The sequence below is a fragment of the Paralichthys olivaceus genome, chromosome 8, assembly GCF_024713975.1.
Source record: "Paralichthys olivaceus isolate ysfri-2021 chromosome 8, ASM2471397v2, whole genome shotgun sequence".
NCBI lineage: Eukaryota > Metazoa > Chordata > Actinopteri > Pleuronectiformes > Paralichthyidae > Paralichthys > Paralichthys olivaceus.
The window spans coordinates 19593410-19613882 of record NC_091100.1 but is presented as its reverse complement, the minus strand read 5'-3'; the positions used below and the strand labels follow the sequence as shown (position 1 = coordinate 19613882).

General features: G+C 39.8%; 1 protein-coding gene and 1 long non-coding RNA gene across 3 annotated transcripts; both read right to left on the bottom strand.

Moving 5' to 3' along the window:
• Positions 1-1033: 1033 nt before the first annotated feature.
• Positions 1034-5245, bottom strand: fgf8b (fibroblast growth factor 8b). The gene is made up of 5 exons (XM_020083942.2): positions 5048-5245; positions 4913-4949; positions 4129-4309; positions 1636-1742; positions 1034-1469 (listed from the first exon to the last, which is right to left on the bottom strand). The coding sequence occupies exons 1-5, from the start codon at positions 5104-5106 to the stop codon at positions 1173-1175; spliced, it is 681 nt and encodes a 226-aa protein (XP_019939501.1). The 5' UTR covers positions 5107-5245; the 3' UTR covers positions 1034-1172.
• Positions 5246-13877: 8632 nt separating this feature from the next.
• On the bottom strand, positions 13878-17483 carry LOC109627504 (uncharacterized). Of its 2 annotated transcripts, XR_002202602.2 has the most exons (3): positions 17217-17483; positions 15237-15319; positions 13878-14196 (listed from the first exon to the last, which is right to left on the bottom strand). It is a non-coding gene; the product is annotated as an uncharacterized lncRNA (long non-coding RNA). The 2 variants fall into 2 exon arrangements; XR_011243895.1 differs by lacking the exon at positions 15237-15319.
• Positions 17484-20473: the final 2990 nt, after the last annotated feature.

Genomic DNA, 20473 nt, shown 5'->3' with positions numbered 1-20473 from the left:
CCTCTGGGAAGAGGGTTTCTTTTCTGCCTCCCTTTCATTCGCGAATGCCTCTTCCCAGCCATTCCCCCTCTTTCAGCCGATGCCACATTTTGCCACACAGGCCCTGGTGCTTTTTCTGCAGCCCCTCTACGCAACCCCCACCACCCACCCCTCCCTGTGTGACTGGCTTCTTTTTGATAACTGACCCCTCCTCGTGTTATTATTCGAACCCACTATTGTATAACATGCCCTTTTATATGAGGTTACACAAAGGGCCCATTTGATCAGAGAGTTACGGTGTGCGATCGTGAGAAATGCAACTACATGGTGGTAACCTTTGTTTGGGCCAAAATGGTGGGCTGACCTCATCGCTTTTAATGCATAGCTCGGGCCATTCAGGCCCAAGTCTCACTTGCTGAGCACACTGAATTCAGTAGCCTGTCACAGATATTGCCCCTCAGTTATCTGGGTCTCCAGCTTGAAGAAGAAGAGGAAGAAGAAGAAGAAGAAGGAGGAGGAGGAGAAAAAAGGCAACAGGTCTTTTTTGTTCTTTTTTTAGGGCAACCAGCATTGTATGCTCCATCCAAAAACAACTACACAAGAGAAAAGCCACGCAGCATGTGAACTGATTCTTTAGTGGTTTTAATATACACTCTACAATAAATATTTCCATCATTTGACGCAATTTACATTTTTACAGTAAAAATATATTTATATGTGTAGAAAAAAAACAGGTTAAAATTCTCCAAACTCCTCCTAAAGGCAAGATAGCATGTCAACTGAGACTCAGATGCTGTGACCACAAGAAAATCCACAGATAGCTGCCGTGTCTAGCTGCATTGTACTCATTTCTCTTTTCAAACATTCTTTGTTGCTGAGCTGGTGAACTTCTAACCAAAGGTTTTCATTCATGTCAATGTAGTTGAGCTCTTCAGTCCTTTAAATGCCCCCTGATTTAATAAGAGAAAAAAACTTTCCTAAAGTCTGACTGAATTGGAAATAACTAGCAGATTAGATATTAGATTGTTTACACACAATCCAGTACAAAGTATTACATAATAAGTCCACAAAATGAGGCAAAAAGTGTATGGGCACTTGACTGTAAAAGTTGATTTTGCTGGGATCACTTGTTTTTTTCTTTTAGTGGTTCTCGTGCTGGTTCATCCACAGTTCTCCCTCAGTGGTTTCAGTCCTCAACGGCCCCCTGAGCGCTGTTGATGGGAATGTTTAGTCCGCCTGCTCAAAGGGTGCACGGGGACAGGGAGAGGAAGGACATCAAACGGCCTCCTCTCACTCAGCAAATGCCCCCTGGGTAGACGCTTCATGAAGTGGGCCTCCCTCTGATGCTGCTTGGTCTTGGAGGCCTTCCTTGGGCGGCCCTTGCGTGTGAAAGCCATATACCAGCCCTCATACTTGGCGTTCTGGAGGGCCGTGTAGTTGTTTTCCAGAACAATCTCAGTGAAGATGCAGTCTTTGCCTCGTCCTTTCCGCTGCAAAGGCAAAAGAGGGGCGATAGTGAGACAGTATAGATAATTCAGACAATTTCCAGGAAGCAGAGACGTTAGTCTTTATTTCCAGACAATCAAAAGCCCTTTAAAACCTGCTCAATAACATTTCCAAGAAAGAGAAAATTGTAAAATATGAATTCCAGATTACCTTGCCAATCAGCTTCCCCCGCTTGTTCATGCATATGTAATATCCTGTCTTCACCCCTCTTATACGAACACGACTTCCAAAAGAGTCCGTCTCCACCTCCAGTTTAGCTGCATGGACAAAAGAGATCAGAAATAATAAGATGACACAGTTGTGACACGGTGCAGGCATTCAGATTATCATGTTGCAGTGTGTGTGAGACTTTTCCTCTGAATGTATTATTCATGTGCAGTCGAAGCTGCAGTGAACTTGATTTACATCAAGTCATCATTAAACGGCATGAAATCGTTTTGACAAGATCATGACCAGGGAACCAGAATCCAGACAAAAACTTTTAGACTTCATGAACCGGCAGCCACCTTTTAACAAAGCATGCAAGCCTTCCAAAATAGCACTAAATGATAGTGATTTTCTCACGGCGTGATTGTTGTTGGATGTCGGTAAATGCTGTGCTGCGCTACATTTCAGACTGGGGATAAAGGAGAGTGAGAATACTGTGGTCGGGGACACAGCCACAAGCACAGAGCAGCGGTCAGATTTGGGCCAGTTACAAGAGTGACACCCACTTAGGATGTGCAGCCAGTGTGTGCATGATTGACTCTGTGTGTATGAGTGTGTGTGAGTGTGCGTAGGCAGGGAAATTTAAAAGACAAAAGAGCACACAGGAGAGGAAAAGGTATAAAGTGAAGATGCTGACTTCACCGCAGCTCCTTATAAATTGAGTCATACATTGAGTTGTAAAGCAATGAAAATTCCTCATAAAAACCCCCTTCAAAAAAGCAGGCGGGCAGCAGGCACAGAGGAGTGGATGGATGGATGGTGGCTGCGGTGGAAAGATGGCGAGACGCACCAAAAATCCTTTGGTGACAGGAATTCTGCTCCCTCTAAGTTTAAGACAATTTTCCTGTGAGAAGTAAAGAAAAGTCCATCCTAACAGGTGTCAATGACTTTCTGGACCACCAACACACGAAAGAAATAAATTACCTTCATAAGACCATAAAAGATGGCAACACTGATGCCACTAACTCTGTTTACAGTTTCCACCTCTGTTTCTCCTGGCTCCAACTATTTTCCTACAGGCTGCCAGAAAAACGACATAATTTATATTGCTTTTCAACACCGCACCGTGCACCATTGAGTTTAAACTATTCCTGTGTTTGTAAGGTGAACATCTTTAGTATTTTTTTACTGTTTTCCTGAGGTTTAAAAGCATTGAAATGTAAGACACGACGGCCTTTAGCTGTCATCACGTTTTCATGGACCTGGACACGGCCCACAGGGGGCTTCAAGAGGTAAAGTTGCTTCGTTGTTTGAGAGATGATAAAAAAAAATTTGTTTCCTGAATGAATTCACATATGTGGAAATTTATTCAGCAACATGCGCAATTATTTGATATTTATATTTAAATGACGTAATTGAATACTCCACCTGCGTAAAAAAGTAGCCATGCTCAAAAAGTTAATAAGACGACATATTCTCACGATATTTTAACTGTGTCACTTCCTGTGTCCCACTGTCTCTCGTTGTGTTTTAACTGACATTAAAGATTAGATACGCTGACCTTTATTCAGCAACATACTAACTCTATTTGATATTTAAATATAAAAATGAGCATGTAGCTGCTACTTTTTAACAATTAGCCACGCTTTACAATGTTGTTGTTGTTTTTATTACAAGTCATTCTCACAATATTTTGCGTGTTTTCATAATTTTTTAGGTAACATTTTGGATTGACATAAGTGGACCTTAATTCAACCACATTTTGTTATTGTATTTGATTTTTATATGTGAATTGTGTAATAACATTTGCCACCTGCAGGGAATGTTATGCTAGGCCAAAAGGAGCCTGGCTTTAAAATGTTAAAAAGTCACATACATTCTAGTGATATTTTGCGGATTTTGCTTCTTGTCGCTTCTCATAGTGTTTTAATTCACCTATGTAGACCTTTATTTAGCTGCATGCTCATTCTATTTTGGTAATGAATATGCAGGGAGGCTTAAACTAGGCTACTTTTCACAAGTAGCCTCGCTTAATAAAATACAAATAAATAAAAAAGTTAATTCCAATACATTGATTCTCACAATATTTTGCGTGTTTAACTTCCGGTCGCTGCTGTAAAAGTGATTTACTTGATATGTACGATTCCACAACATACTCAGTCTATTTTGATTTATAGCCTATATTTAAATATGTACTTAAATACATGAACTGCATGAATACACTGGGGTACTTGTTAAAAGGTAACCTAGCTTAAAAATGTTTTTACATTTATTGTACGTTTTACTTCCTGCCTCCTGCAGCTTCATATGGTGTTTTATTGACACATGCTCATTAAACTGGATAATCATATTTAAATTGTGTAAATAAAGACACCTCCTGCTGGGATGATTAACCATGGATACCTTTAGAAGAAAAAGTTTCTCGCGATATTTGACGTCTCTCACATTTAATTGGCATGTGGCTGTTTTCTGAATGTAATGGATCCTCCATCTTACCGTGCACCGCTCCGTCGTCCCCGTTGGCGTTGACCCTCTTGTTGGCCAGGACCTGGACGTGTTTCCCGCTGGTGCGGCTGTACAGCTGGTAGGTGCGGGTCAGCCGGCGGCTCATGCGGTCCGACAGGCGGCTCTGCTCGGTGACATGGTGCTTGAAATTAGGGGGTGACTGCACAGAGCTCTGTCGGACGATATGGGAAACACATGTCAGGAGTAGTCGCTAGGAATTGCACTGCGGAAATCTGAATATTAACCGTGAGGAGACTAAAGCTTGCCAGTCAAAGAGCCAGGGCCCCGCTGTCCCACAGTTCATTAAGTCATTCATCATATTTAAACAATTCAGCCCGCTTCTTTTTTCCCACCATCTTTTAAAGGGCATTGTGGATTCTCACCACAATGTCTTTGATTTTCCTTTGATTTGGTTTATTTGTTAATTCACCCAGCCGGTTCATTTATCACAGCACTCAACACCGATGATCTTTCGCCCTTTCTTGATTTCTCTTTTTTTTCTCATTTCAGCGTCTCTCCATCCACATGTGTTTTAACAATTACTTTTTTTAGGCTGGAGCTTACCTCTTTTCAAGATGTTTGAATTGTTGCCAATTGCCATAGCGCTCATAATAAAATGTTTTCATTGTTATTGCAGCCTGTCGCAGATGTAGAGACGGTGGAGTGCTCACTTCCATGCAAGGCGCCTGAATATCTGTGAACTTTTACTTTGTTAACTGCAGAACTTTACGCAACATTAGTGCTGTGTTTTTATTGAGGTGAGAATGTGAGTTACCTGTGCGTAAAAGCAAAGCGCCGTGAACTGAAGTAACCTATAGAGGAGAGAAAATGGGGAAAATTAATAACCTGTTTCTGGAATCCATTGAGTTACATATAACCAACTATATTACAGTGACACCTCTTTACTTACAGATAACCTAACCTCGATGTTCTCAGCCTCATCTTGTAATAGTTCAAATATTGCTTCATGAATACTCCACTGATTCGCTGCTAGAAGCTCTCGGAAATACAGTTCCTCCTGATGGGGATTTCAGCCCAGATTGATGTCCCTCTTGTTACACATAGAAGGCGATAGCCGTGACAATTAAGAGATCCGAAACTGACAGGGTCCCATGCGGGTGAAAAAAGGGTCCACTCTCCACTTTGCTGGTCCTGGAGATTTAAAAGGCGCTGCGGTGCCAATCCTCACCGAGAGTCCGGAGAAAGTGTCGTTGTCACCAGCTCCGCTAAATCCCTTCGTGTCAATCACTCACTGAAAATGAAAGTCTTGATTAGAGAAATAAACCATCTCTGACTTTCTCTGACGCAGCAGAGCGGCTGTTTTTTTATTTTTACGCACGGGTCTTTACGCATCAGCGGTAAAATGCGCACTGGGGATTCCCTAAAAATAAGTGATTAAAATTAAAAAAAGAAAAAGTTGAATGGACTCCATGAGTGACAGCGCGGACTGATTTGTTTTCTGTGCAGTTAAAGCAGTGGTGGCACAGCTGATGTCTCTCTATAAGATGCGCAGATAGTAAAACTCCCAACATCAACCTTCTGCCCACACGTGTGTTTCTTGTGGTCGCCACCAGTCCACATACAGCATCTGTCTCCCTCCACATTTAAATACTTTAACTTGCGGGAAAGTCAATATCCTCGGCGAGAGCAGGCGGAGCGTCCTGGCTGGAGCCAATTTGAAACTGAATACTTGTTTAAACATTGTGCCTTCACCTATTTGCTTGCAAACCCATAAACACAGCATTCATCATTTGACTGTATATAATTTAACAACGTATAGAAGGAAAGAAGAGTTAATCTGTAAAATTATCAGGTTAATTCCTTGCTCATAGAAAAAATTCTAATGTCTTCGAAAATGTTACAAAACTTTTACCAAGCATTTAATCACAATCAAACACATTCATCCTATTCATCACATGCCATTAGGTTATATTACAGTATCTTCATACACGTAAAATCTCAGTGCACTTGTTTTTTTCTATAACCACAGACATCCACATGGAAAAACTCCCTGGCATGTACTTAAGCAAATCTACAGTTACATTAACTTATTCCCTGACTGCAGGTTAGAGATTGTTTGGTGGTCTCCCGGGACGGACCTTGATGTACTTTTTCATCCTACATATGTAAGTAATATGTATTCCATGTGAACACATGACACAAAATGGTTTTCACATAACATCCAAAGCCCTTTGCCTTGGATACAAATGCTCTCTCACTCACAAGCACTCTTCCAAACTTCTCTGGGTCTGAATTTTTGAAAAGTGTGTCCTGGGCCTGGTGCACTACTTTCACAGCATGGATTCGTACACTACATCATGCGATTATATTGTAATTATTCTTTGCAACAACACAGCGGCAGGGTTTCCTTCAAGGGAACATGACTTTTGTCTGATAGGGAGGAAGGTGGGTGGTTGTGTGAATAAAGATTTTGAAGTAGCAATTACTTTTACTTTTCATAACCTGAAATGAAAATCATCTACACATGCTCACAGCTAACATTATACATTTCTCACCTGTGTTTTTCTGTTTGGTTTTGTAACTTTGTAATAGGTTTGCAATAGATTTTTCGAATAAAATTTTGTTTCAGTATCTTTAATGAGTGAGGAGATATTAATGGAAAGGTGAACCAGTTGCTACTCTCCCCCATAAAAGAACAACATTAAAAGAAAGTATAATTTCACTGTTCATCAATGAAATGAGCATTAAAAGTGTCTTTCACACGTTGAGAAATTGCATTTTGATTGAATTGGCTAAAACTGAACACACAAGAAAAAAAAAGAATCGGGCTCTGCCGTCTAAATCTCCTCTGTCCCCCTGACACCACAAGTGAAACTCCTTATAGACGTCACCAATGCCTTGATACCTGCACTTTAAATCAGAATAGAAACTCCAATCTACAGTGTAGGTTTACTGACTCCAAACCTCAAATCTGATTATCGTCCCAACGAGCCAAAACCAATTATTGGCCTTGGAGTCTTTTACCTGTGAGGCCACAGAGACGCAGGCCCATGTTCTCTGTGTGAACAGTATCAGAAAGCTTTGTGGTGTGTGCGTGTGTGTATATGTGTGTGCATGTGCATAATGTGAGTTTGGTCCATGTTTTAATGTCTTAGCTGTAAATCAGTCATTTTAGCCAATGCAGGGGATTTAGGGGGTGAAAATGGACCTGCCTTATTAGTTCCAGTGGGACACGGCAACAAGTGATTTTGCCACCTGGAACAATTCAGCACTTTGTTCTTTCATATTTTGACCCCTGTGAAGCACCGATCACATGCTGATATGAAATCCACATGGATGATAATTAAAGCTTATGAGTGGGTTTTTTTCTCTTTTTTTTATGAAGACAACACAATGACTCATAAAAAGTCCTTGTTTAACCTACTAATTAGTTCACCTACCAGTAATCTAAATACAATTTGATTAAGAAGCAGAGGAAACATGGAGTTATAGTCGGTCTCTGTATATTTAAACCTGATTTGATGATCTACTGAACATAGCTCACATTTCAAACCCTCTTTTAGGTTTGGGAGTTCAATTCACACATTAGTGAGCAGAAATGTTTATTTTTGTCCTGTCAGCTCAGAATTGGATGAATGAAGATCCTGTGACTCATGTCAGTTCAGGAGTTTGACAGAAATCTTAACTGCCAACTTGTATCACTGCTTGATTAAAACCACATGATGCAGACGAATGAAACAAACGTGTTCACTTAGATGTTCATCTGCTGACATTCCCTCTGCAAACCGTCTCTTATTTTGGTAAGCACAACACTGTTTTATTGCAAGATGGTGTTTTTTTTCTCCCTAACGTACTTGCCAGCTTGTGTCCTTGTCGTGGCCTTGGGGTCAGGTCAGCCAAGACCAGACATGTCAGAGGTCATGTGTTTTTATTGTTAGGAAAGCTGCCTACAGTATGTTGACAGTAGGGGGATGAATTTCAGAAGAATTCAAACAACTTGTAAAGAAGTTATGACTATTTCAGTGACTGATGTTGATGATGATGAACGAAAGCAAACATATGAAACAGTTTTTGCTCTTATTTTTAAGGCGAAACAGCACAAAAATGGTCTGTAAGTGAATGGCTTGATAATTCTACAAAATCATAATTATTATTATATATTATTTGCATGACAGTCAATGTGAAGAGAGTGAATAGTTTTAATAAAAGTGAGATAAGAGAGATGTTCCTGATCAAAGAACTGTATTGATTTCGTTGAAAAGGTGCCATTATACTAATACCCAAAATCCCCTTGTACCTTACCTGACCTTTATTTCCTGCCTTTATTTTAGGAATAGTGTGGCGGTTTTGGAAAAAAGGGCTTAGATGAGGGTTAGATGAGGAGATTGAGATCATTGGCGTATGTGTAAATCTATGCTGGTTGCCTGGCAACGTCATGTGGGTGTCTTGACTGTAGGAAATCACTGAAAACAGCCGATTAATAATCCCACACATGACCCTCGGTAAAAGCACAACATGTCTTTTTCTGGCTCTTTTCATTTTTGACAGCTACAGTGTAGATCAGGAGGGAAGAGAGGGAGGGGATGACAAGCAGCAGACAGGCCTGGACCAGATTTGAACCCAGATCGCAGCAGTAATGCTTCAGCTTTGATAAATGATATGCACTAAACCAGGTGAGCTACTGGTATTCCCCACAACATGTACATTTAAAGTTTTGGTTTGATATGCAATAATGATTATTGAACATATAAGGTGCTCTTGGGCATATTTTACAAAATAGGAGAATAATAGACGTTATAATAATAGTGTTTTTCCCTTGTTTCCCTTGTCTTTATGCTAAACTAAGCCAACCAGCTGTTGACAAGCTATACTCTCACCTAACTCTTGGCAGCAAAGCCAATCAGTGTATCTACCTACTAATTCCACAAATGTCTCTATCTATCTGTATATGGAACGCATTGATCTAATCGGCTTCACCTTTGGCATTTCTATTGTAGATTGCAGAGAGAGTGCAGTGCCGAGTTTGATATGATTTTGACAAATTAGTTAAAAATACGTTTTAAAATACATCATTTGATTATCTTTATTTCACAATATCAGACAGACACAGACATTCAGGGGTGTACTGGGTACCGATCTTTGTCATGGCAACAACAAAAAAAGTCAAAAAACACATACTACAAGCACAATATTCGTTTTGTTTCTGTAACGCGTTAAACTGAGCAGAATTGCAGAACTTTTCATTTGAAAAGTTGTGAACTTGGGTCAGAACATTATGTCGATTGGTTAAGAGATTCAACATGCAATGTAATTTTCATTGCAGATAAAACTGGTTTTCTCTCTTCACTTTGCACCTCGTCTGTTAATAAAAAGCTCTGCACACATTGTCCAGCACACAAGCAATAAAAAAGTGACAGTATATTGTAGATATATATATATATATATAACTCTGAAGTAGCTCCGCAGCACAGGACAAGCTACAAGCCCTTTCTAATCAGAAAGGTTTACAATGGAAGCTCCACTATAGTCTCACTAAATTTTGAACTGTTCCCTTGCATACAACATCATCTCACATGCCGTACTTGCCCTGCAGTCATTTACCGATGTAGAAAACGTGACAGAGAACATTTGTTTTAGTACTACAGAGTCGATACATCTCTTTGACTTCATTACAGTCCACAGCAGCCACTTACAATTTAGAAACAATTTCATCTCTGCAAACCCAAATGGCATTTGGTTAAGGTGACCTGTCAGACAGGTTGGACTAAAATTCTCCAGACTGTACATGAAAGGTTCCTTCTGAAACACGATCAAAAGCTATCATTTTTTATTCTAGTTTTTCACATACCTAACTGTCTGCTGCCTCACCCCTGAGATTCTCTAGTGACCAGCGTTTCTGGCCTCCTAATGAGTTTGAGAAGAGTTGACACAGTTCCAAGTTTTGCCCCAGATCCCCACTCTGTGCCTTTTCTCTTGGACTCCCAATGCTGCTTTTCTCATTTGGCTCACAGTTTGCTCATACAAAAGCTTTGGTATCGGAGTGACGTACGAAAACAGTAATCGCAGGACGCCGTGAAAAACAAAACAAAATATTGGTGAGAGAGGAACCTTTTTGGCAAATATGCTCAATGGTTATTCTTAGAAAAGAAGTGACTGAATGTCTGAAAAGGCCCCAGAGCAGACTACCATTCAGTGCGAGGTATTATTCCCCCAAGCTAATGTGAGACATAAAAATACACACTCTTGCATAAGGCAGAGCCAATGGAAAGGTAGACACCATGGAGGAAGAGAAAACACAGAGCCAGAGAGGAAGACGGGCAGAATATGAGACTGTGTGTGTGTGTGTGTATGTGAGTGTGTGTTTGGATGGAAAGAAAATGTGGGATGTTGTGGTTCTCAGTGTCATCTGGTAGCGGTGTCGCTCATCGCCCAAACCTCAGTGGTTTTTTTGGAAGAAAAACTCTTCAACCACCTGTTGTAATTACGCACTGCTGCTTTGTTGCAACAAGGTGAACCACATAATGTGCCTTCAACCACATCCCCACACCACTTACTTGCCTTGAACTGGCTCAAGGGTGCGCTGGCTCACAGCTTCATCACTGGAAGTTACAATTTGTTCCTGGTGAATTTGACACGCATCATTAATCACATACATTCTACTAATGGAAGTAGAACACTCAAATTCTTTGCTGTCATTGCTTACTTCAAAAGAAAATTTTACCGACAATGACAAAAATGACTGGTATAAAAATGGAAACCATCCTTAACAAGCCACATTTTTTTGGAGCATTTGACCCCTGACCTCAGAGATCGACTATATGTGGTCGATAGCAGAATTTCTCAACAAATTTACGATTACAGACTTGGATGTTTGGAGGAAACCCTTCATTCATGTACAACTGTAATACCATATACGTAAACCCGTAGATAACATTATTGTTCACATTTATTATTAACTTATTACATGGCTGGATTAACCTGTAATGAGGTCCCACGGCAGATATTTGCTGTTGGGCCCCGACTGAACCTCCACCTACCACCCTCTGTGCAACATGTGTGTACCACGTTACCTCCTATTAATTCTACTGCCACCAGCTCTCCTATGATGGAATCATATATTAATGCTAATTTGAGCAGATTTCACTACACAAAATTTGTGCATAGAAAGATAAAATAATGTGCGTTCATCTACAAGACAAGAGGAGGCCAAAAGTGTGGCTCACTGTAGTTGATGCTGATTTCATTGGTGCATGGTCAATATGTGATTTACAGATAACTAAAACCAGCTGACTCAGGTGATATATATATATATATATATATGATACAATAACCTCACTGGCTGACATTTAGAATATCAAACCTGATGGTTTATTACATTTATCAATGACTTACTAACATTTATAACAGCCCACTTTATTGTAAAACACTTATTAACAATTAACTTATGTCTTATTAACATTTATCAGTGTAGACTTGATGGTTTATTCAATGGCTTGACTTGGCTTGACTTTATTGATATTCAACAGTAAGATATATCATTTTTCAATCAGAGAACTCATCAATAGATAATAAATGATATATAAAATAAAGCCATCAGTTACCTATAAACCCTCGTATACATTTTATTCATCATGGACTATTATTGGAAACATTTTTCTCTGAATGGGGAGTCGTAAGAGTTTTGTAGTCATGTTCCTGACTCAGTGAATTTACATTTTTTGTATATCTTGTATAACTTAGTGTTATATTTCACACGCAGAGCTGTCTGTGACATATTTCTATTCTAGCTCTCATCTTAGAAATGAATTTGGTCTGATGGAAAGACAGCGTGAGAGGGACAGTAACGGTCCTGTACTGTGCCATTAAAATTAGGTCATCGGAGTGAGGGTGGGGGTGGGGTGTCTGTCTACCTTTCAGTCACTCGGAGCAGCTCAGTCACACGGTGATTATTTGCTGAGCATGTGTGTGTGTGTGTGTGTGTGTATGTGTGGTTGTGTCACAATGCCAGCGCCTGAGAAAATTGTTACGGTGAGAAAATTTGGAAAATCAAGTCAAAGTTGCTGCCACTGGATGACGTTTGAAGTACTTACTCGTGTTCAGCGGCGCGCAGAGCTTGAATTACTTTTTAACTGGATGAAACGACTGTCTGGGAATGACCCCAGTGTGTAGAAGTGATTAAGGGGACCCAATTTTGCCATAATCCAAATGTGTTTTCATAATGACTTTGAGTGGTGTTCCGAGTGATATTAAATAGTGTAAAGCTCTCTGGTGAAGCTTTTTACAACGGCTGAGCGTACCACTTCTGTTTTGCTATTTCTCTTGGTCGGCCTGTTTTTAAGTATCTCGACTATAATTTTATCATTCAGTGAGTCTTAAATTACTCATTCGCCCTTGTCAGAGCAGATGAAAGTGAGTGTGATGAAGACAGAGGGCCCCACAGTGGCATCCCTGTCAATTCCCTGCGAGAATAGGTGTGTGTGTGGCGTGAAGCGCTGGCAGTGAGGTAGAAAGCTGCAAAGTTGTTGTTGGCTCAGCCGGAGCGGTCTTCGTTTCCCAGTGTCTTGGATGTTCCCCCCGTATTTCAACCCGTAGCCCCCCACCCCGAATGGAGTGTGATTTACTGTCTTGTAAACACATAGGAAGTAGCATTGAAAATGGTTTAACAAAGTCAATAAAAGCAGACATCATTCCTGGTATCAGGGGGTGGTGAGGGGGAGTCTGGGGTGGCTGAGGGCAGGTATCCTCCCCCCCCTCCATTGCACATCCATCCCTCCATCTTCATCTCTTCTCCTTGTCTGTCATCTTTGTCCTCTGTTCCTTCTCTCTCTCCTCTTTACGTTTCTCTTTATCCCTGTTTTCATATCATCCTCCCGTTTCCCTCCTCCAACCTGCCTCCTCCAAACTCCCTCGCTCTTTCTGCCTTTTTTATTTCATGCATTGGGCAGAGGACAGCCAGAGCAATGGCTTTAACAGACCTACCTGCAGGGCTGCTTAGGGCGGCTCTTTCATCTGGGCTCTGGAGAAAGAAGCCCCCGGCCCTGAAACAGCTGTGTGGACCTGGGAGTGAGAGGACCATGAAAAACGCAGAGAAGAAAGAAAGGAAATTCAATGGTCCTCTGGGAATCGTACCTCCCCATGCCTCTCTTTTGCTGTTTTTCTCCCCCTCTCTCTATATATGTCTTCCTCTCCTTTATCTCTGGCATAAGAAAGTTTTCCAATTTTTAAGAAATATCATTTTGATCGTCCTTCCTCATCTCAGTCTGTTGCTCACGCTTCTTAGATACTTATTTTCTTCAACTTTTCTCACAGTTACAACTTGTCTCTCTCAAACTTGAAACAACCCAGGTTCAGATTCACATTCTTCTTTACCAGACGCTGTCTTTCATCATCGAATCATCAAATTGCATGAAAATAAAAGTGACAGATAAATGATTGTCTTATAATAATCTGGCAATGTAATTAAGAGCATCGCTGTATTTTTTGATTTAATGTTTTTTTTTAATTTTGTGTCTGTAATCAAAACATTCTGATTGATCTGCAAGATTTCCATGTGCAGGTTAAACTAAAAAGTTTAAGATATTAATCAACACCATTCTCCCTTTGTGCTGTACAGGGTTTGTATAGTAGAATACTGTAAAGCATTACATGAACTTGACTATGAATTTTGCCAGTTATCTACCTACAGATATAACTATGATAACTATTTAAACATTTTAATCATAACTCATCAAACTTTCAAATAAGAACAAATAAACAAAAACGTACTGCTGTGCGTGAAGTATTCATCATCCGTTAGTTTCCATTTATTTAGTTCATTTTCAGGCGGCTATAACTGCAAATACAAGTAAGCAGGGTACGTAGCTTGAAAAACATGACAAACATCACAAAACGCCAGAGTACTTGCCAGGTTTAATTGTATGCACAACACTTTTAATATATGTCCTATCTGCATTATAATGTTATAATTCATGTCATTCATAGGTTTTAAACTTAGGCTGTAAATAAAAATGGATGACATGACAGCCCTCAAAAGTGAGGCCAAAACATCTGGATCATCCCCTGGTGGTTGGCTGCAGCACAGGTCATAAACCCCGCCTCCTAAAAACCAAAAATTCAAAGTTCACATTAAATACATTTTTCCCAAAAAGGATTTCTGTCATTGGAGATGGTTGTCATTACACTGATGGTGGTTCAAGTGTTCACATTTGGATAAGTTTGGTTTTGATAAGTTATTTGATGCCATAAAAAATGTGCTGAGACTTGAGATGATTGGCTCGTTATTGGTCAGGTGGTTGAATGGGCTGAACCTTGATTCATCTTTGTTCAGCGGGAGGAAGGCGAGGTGTTCATTTTTATATAGAGTCATTGGTTTTAAACAAGCATTTCAAATTAGTTCTTGACCACTAGGGGGCAAGATCATACAATAAACATCATCACGACAACATAAACCTCCGGCTAATCCGGTTGTCTAAATTACACATCAATTACACAGCAGCATTACCATCTTATTCAATGTTCCAGCTAATTATTGAGTGTTATATCAATAGTCTATTTAGTTCTGTTTTGGTCTCCAGTAATTTCTCGATTTTCTTTATCACCAAATGGATCCAAGTTTGTAAATGGTGAAAATAAAAAAACAACAAAAACATTGAAGTAAAAGAAGCTCAAGCTGAGTAGAGCAGCAGAGGTCAGTGTTAACTCTCAGTGTTGTTAGCGCTACAAGCAACACATATTTGATTCATCCATCTATTATCTAAACCACTGGCGCCAATCCCAGGTGATATTAGGCAAGAGGCGGAAAACACCCTGAACAGGTCACCAGTGTATTGCAGGACTGACACAAGGAGACAAACATCCATTCACACTCACCATAACACCTCTGGTTAATTTTAGACTTCTCCAATTAACCCAATATGCATGTGTTTAGATTGTGGGAGGAAGCCGGAGAAAACCCACACAGACACAGGAAGAACATGCAAACTCCAAACAGAAAGACTCCAGCCGAACTGGGATCCAAACTGGGAACCTTCTTTGCTGTGAGTGCTCACCACCAAACCACCATGCCACATTTGATTCAGTAAATCACAAATTTTAATACAGGCTTAAAGGTTGTTAATTTAAAAAAAAACCTCTTTTACCATGTATCACTTTGAGAGTCCTGGGTGGGCTGGAGCCAATCCCAGCTCACATTGGGCAAGAGACGGGAGACACCCTGGACATGCTGCATAATTGTTTATGTAAATCGTATTAGTGTGGCAACATTGACACAATGCTAACCCTGGCTGGCCTCTATCATGCACAATAAAAGCTGTTTCTAAAATGTAAGAAAGAGGAGTTGGAGTTTTGGAGCTGAACGTAATGTCCCTCATGCATCATCATCAGTGAGATCACTCCTGGTTTTAAAATTCCTCACACTTCTCCAAGAGGTGGGATATAATATAAAAAGAGCAATTGGTGAGAATCTGTACCCCATGGGTGCTGTTCGAATATCTTTTGTTTTATAACTGCTTAGTGTTAGGCAATCCTATTGTTGCCCCACAGTACATACAGTATACCAGCCACACCATGCACAGCTTGGATTAGATGATTTGTAAAGTGTTGGACTGTGTTCTTGTTGTTGGGATATATCATTGTAGTCATGTGGGGTCATGATTGCTTTAGATTGCCAAGTGTGCAGTTATGGAAATCTAAAGCTGTAAGATATGTATCTTTAATTGGTGTGTATGTGTGGAAATATGATTGGTCATACACTGATTCTTATGTAATTAACAATCCTTATTGTGCTGGCCATCCCAGCTAACAGGTGTGTGTGGGTTTTGAGGGACATTTATTCCTATTAACATCATGTGTGAACCACTTGTTGAGCGTTTAGCTCATAGGTTAGCATGAATACTAGAAACAGGGGGGAAACCATTGAATATATATAAACATGGACAACGCACCAAAAGAATGAAGTTAAAAAATCCCGGATACAAGCGGCGCCATCCTGTGCTGGTCACGTCATTTAGAACCAACATTTGCACAATAGTAATCGTGGAGATGTGATACCAAAGTCTAAATTCACATTCGTTGCCAATTGCAAGTCAGTGTTGACTGTCAGTCATGATGTTTCAGTCCATACATGGCATTTATTTGGACTCAAAATGTCCGGGGTGGAATTTTGAGACTTTGGAGGTGGGGACAGTGGCCTTCAATTAGTCACTCTGATCTTCTTCCTATCTCTGTTTTTTACGTGTGTGAATTTGCGACTTAATAAACACAATACCCATCTATTAACATAGAGGAGGCAGGGTGTATGACTAATACTGCAAACAGCAAGCAGTTGATTTTTTGGCTTCACTTTTGGGGAGGAGGCATGTAGTCCATCTTTATTGTCAGTTTGTGAGGAAATTTAGTCAAGTAAAGGAAGAACCTTTAAGATGCAAGAGAGGTGAAAGCCTCTTCCAAAGAGCAAGCTAACATGTTCTCATATTTGTTTTAATCTGTATGAAAACCAATCTGTGATGACTTCTTTATTTCATATTTAGGTTGATTAATTGGTTTGTTTAAATTATTTTCCCTTTAGAGGTGTCGGCGAGTTGATTTTGAAAAACCTTTGAACAGAGCCAGTCTATACAAGTGGCTGGCAGTAGCTTCACTTTTCATCTACTTTGCTCCTGTCTGAGAAGTTTTAACGTTTTCTCAAAATGACAGAATCGTCATATTTTCTGTGAGCTTGGATACACCACAGTTTTATCTACAAGCATTTTGCTACTGCTAATAGTATTGCCTTGTTCCTGAGTTAGACAGCACACGTTGTCTTCATCATCATCCTCATATCAAATACATGAAGTGTAAAAAGACATTGTCATGTCATTCATGCAAAAAATGTCAAAAAGTACAAAAATGTATTTGATGACAAGTCATTTTCTTATTAAAACAACATCAACAGAACTTCAAATACCAAGAAAAATCTAATCATACATTTTCCATTCCCATACTGTCAAGTGTTTTAAAGGCCACTTAACAGAGGGGACTTTAATAGTATCATAACACTTATGGATTAATAGTTAAGTATTCCAGCAGCACTGTTTCCTCCCTCACTTTAAAGCCAACTTTAGAAGATGTAAAAAACTGACCTGTGAATCACCTGGTCCTTCTCTCTCTCTCCCTCTCTCATTCCTACTCCCCCACCCTTCCTTCCCAGGAGGCTCCGCACAGAGAGCGAGGCCGCAAAATGTGAAACGAAAAAGGGAAGATGAAGGGATGAGAAATATAGGTGCGGTGGGGGTGGCTGGGTAACACAAGGGGCTGAGCGTGGCAGATAACAGAGTGAGAAAGCAGAGAAGGAAAGTCCACTTTAAAGGAGAGAGGGAAAAAGTCAAGAGAGTGGACGGGGCTGGTGTTGAGTGCTGTTGTGTTTGTTTAGTCCCCTTCAAAGGCAGGCTTAATTATTTTACCATGCTGTGCCTGCAGAGACTGCAGGATTCATGGGCTGCTCTCAGCCCCTATCTCTTCCAACCAACCGAGCACTTAACCCTTTGTCTCCCACAAAACACTCCAAATGTTCACTTTCAAGAGGACATGAAGGTTTAATTAATTTGCCTGATCAATGGAGGTAATGTTGAAATACACCATAGAAATATCACTTTTTGTCATTTTTGTTTGTTTTTTCTACCTCTGGCAAAATTGTGATTAATAAAATGTCTCATCCCATCACACACAGAGAGCCAACTGATGACTGTGCACTGTCTAAGGCTGGACTGATGCTGGCCGCCTGCAAAACAGCTTGCTTTTCAACAGTGGGTGCAACAAATGTGTGTAATAAATAAGTCAGTAACAGTGTCACAGTATGTTAAAGTGTAAACTACTCACAAAAAAGCAATTTAGACATTAAAGGAACAGTTTGACATTTTAGGAAATGCAGTAATTTGCTTCTCTTGCCAACAGTTAGGTGAGGAGATTTATATATAACTCATTCTTTTACAGTAAATATCAAGTTGGAGCCAACAACAAGTAACTTATGTCATAAAGACATCCCTACAGTTGACTAACACATTATATTTTGTTGGTTGACTCTGTTGAAGAGCTGAGGTTCTTGTACAACCAGGTACTCCTTCATCTTGCACAAAAACTTCAGTTGTTTTATAATCAACATTATAACCTGTTTGTTTGTGAGTTAGTGGAGAAATATTTATATATTAAGAAAATGTATACTGTTTGAATGCTGTAATTACTATTAGAGTTGTGGATCATGGTCTGAACCAAGGCTCGTGTCTTTGTTACACCGTATTTGATGTGGTTAGTTTTTGGTTTGATTGCATTTTAGGCAGCCCAACAAAGAAGATTGCATCACGGCTGCATCTACTGGACATTGTTGGTTTGTAGACAGGCATGTGTCTGATGTCTGTTGAATCCATGGTTCTGTTTGAACCAGACTGAGACCACCTCTTTTGGTCAGACCAAATTTTAGTTTGTTGGTCAGGACCATGGTCCGAGGCACCTTTCACACGTGTGGTTTTGGTTCCGTTTGAGGGGTTGGCAGGTGGGTTTTTTTTACTTGTACAGATCCATGCTAGCTGTTTCTTTCTGTTTCCAATATTCATGCTAAGCTGACTGCGGCACCAACATGGTATTTTGGTGGTGCCTTTTCACTCTGCGATTAGTCCTTTGATGGCAAAGCACCACAGTGCACACACACACACACACACACACACACACACACGCATACACAAAGCTTCCGACTCACTATGTCCAAATCTGTGGTCACTTGACTTTGCTTCTAACATTAACAGTCCCAGTGGTTAGCCAGCTGTCCTGCTAGCTGTGCTGGTATCGTTACATTGTCAAAGCACTGGATGGGTTTGGGCTCTATAAATATGTCGGAACAGAATCCAATAAACCATTTCAATCTGGACACATAGTTAAGAAACCAGATTTGACCAGTTCTCTTTCATTTAAAAGATATGGTAAAGGCTTACACTTACTAGATATGTGACACATTCATAGCACATCTATGAACTCACCATTTAAAATCTGTAATACATACTCAGTATTATGTGTCAGTACATCTGGTCCATAATAGTTTAATAATAGAGGTGAGTGCAGCTGTATGTAACTTGGCTGAAACAGCCCATTTTCATATAACAAAATTATTTTAAAAAGCTCTAATTTGTTTTCTTGCTTTTATGTTTAAATTGCATGGTTACTTTTCACTCCATTTTTACAGCAGCGGTGTCACATACAAAAGCACAAGGTTTTAGAACATTTAAACCGAGAGACTCCTTCAAATAAATTGTATAACAGGAATAGTGTCAGTGATCTTGTTCGCAGTCCCGGCAAGCACACAGCAGATCACTTTACATCAAATGGGAATGCCACTCACTTTAGGAATTTATATATATTATTGCTGTGGTCTAGACAGTCTAGGACAGATGTCATGGAGATGTAAAATTGGACCTTATCCATTAAAGAATGAACAATGCAAGATGGTGAAGGTGTCCACAGTGAAAAATGTGTATGTTAACAAGAAAATCCCTTTTTTTTCAAAAACGGGAAATTGAGAGTTGGGTTATTCCCCTTCTTCCCAGTCTAGTATACCTGTCTGTGAAACTCGGTTGAAATAAGATGCACTATTTAAGTTTAATTGAAGTGCATTGCTCCAGTATTATCAAAGAAATACATTAATGTTGGGAAGACTTTCAAGAAATTTGAAGTATTTTCTATCTGTATTTGCAACAGTTTAATGGTTATATCTCTTCTCCCTACAGACAGGTTTTTTTCAACTTTCTTTTTTCTTAAAAAATAATATTTTAAGAGTCCTAACTAGATTAAATGACTTGTAAGATTTCCTGCGGTGTGACAGCACCCAGGGTGATTTTTCTGGGAATACCATTTTCTGCTTCATAACTACCAATAATACAGACTACAGCTCATCGGGGTATAAAAAGAAATAAATACTCTGGGGACTCGCAAAGTCACTCCTTCATCTGCTGAACAGTTCCAGATTTTACTTCTCAATGGCATCACAGCTTTTAGGCTTTACTAGCCATTGTGCAGAGCTTGTTCCTTGTCACATTGACTGTGCAAACAAATAATGTAAACCAATCAGAGAAAAAACACTGATGTTCCCCTTTTTTTTGTTTGCTCTTAAAGCTAATTCAATCCTTACAGTTAATGACTTCATGCAATATCTTTAAATTATAATTAAAAGCAAAACATTCTCTCTACAGCGTATGGGAAATTCATTAGCTTATAATGAGTTCAACTATGTTTTTAACATGATGTATCAGAACATTTAAGCAAAACTCCACAGATGTCAAAAGTCCAAGTCCAATTAGCCAAAATGAATTTGCAGACAGTGTGACTTTTAATCCAGAGGTCCATGTTTAAGCCT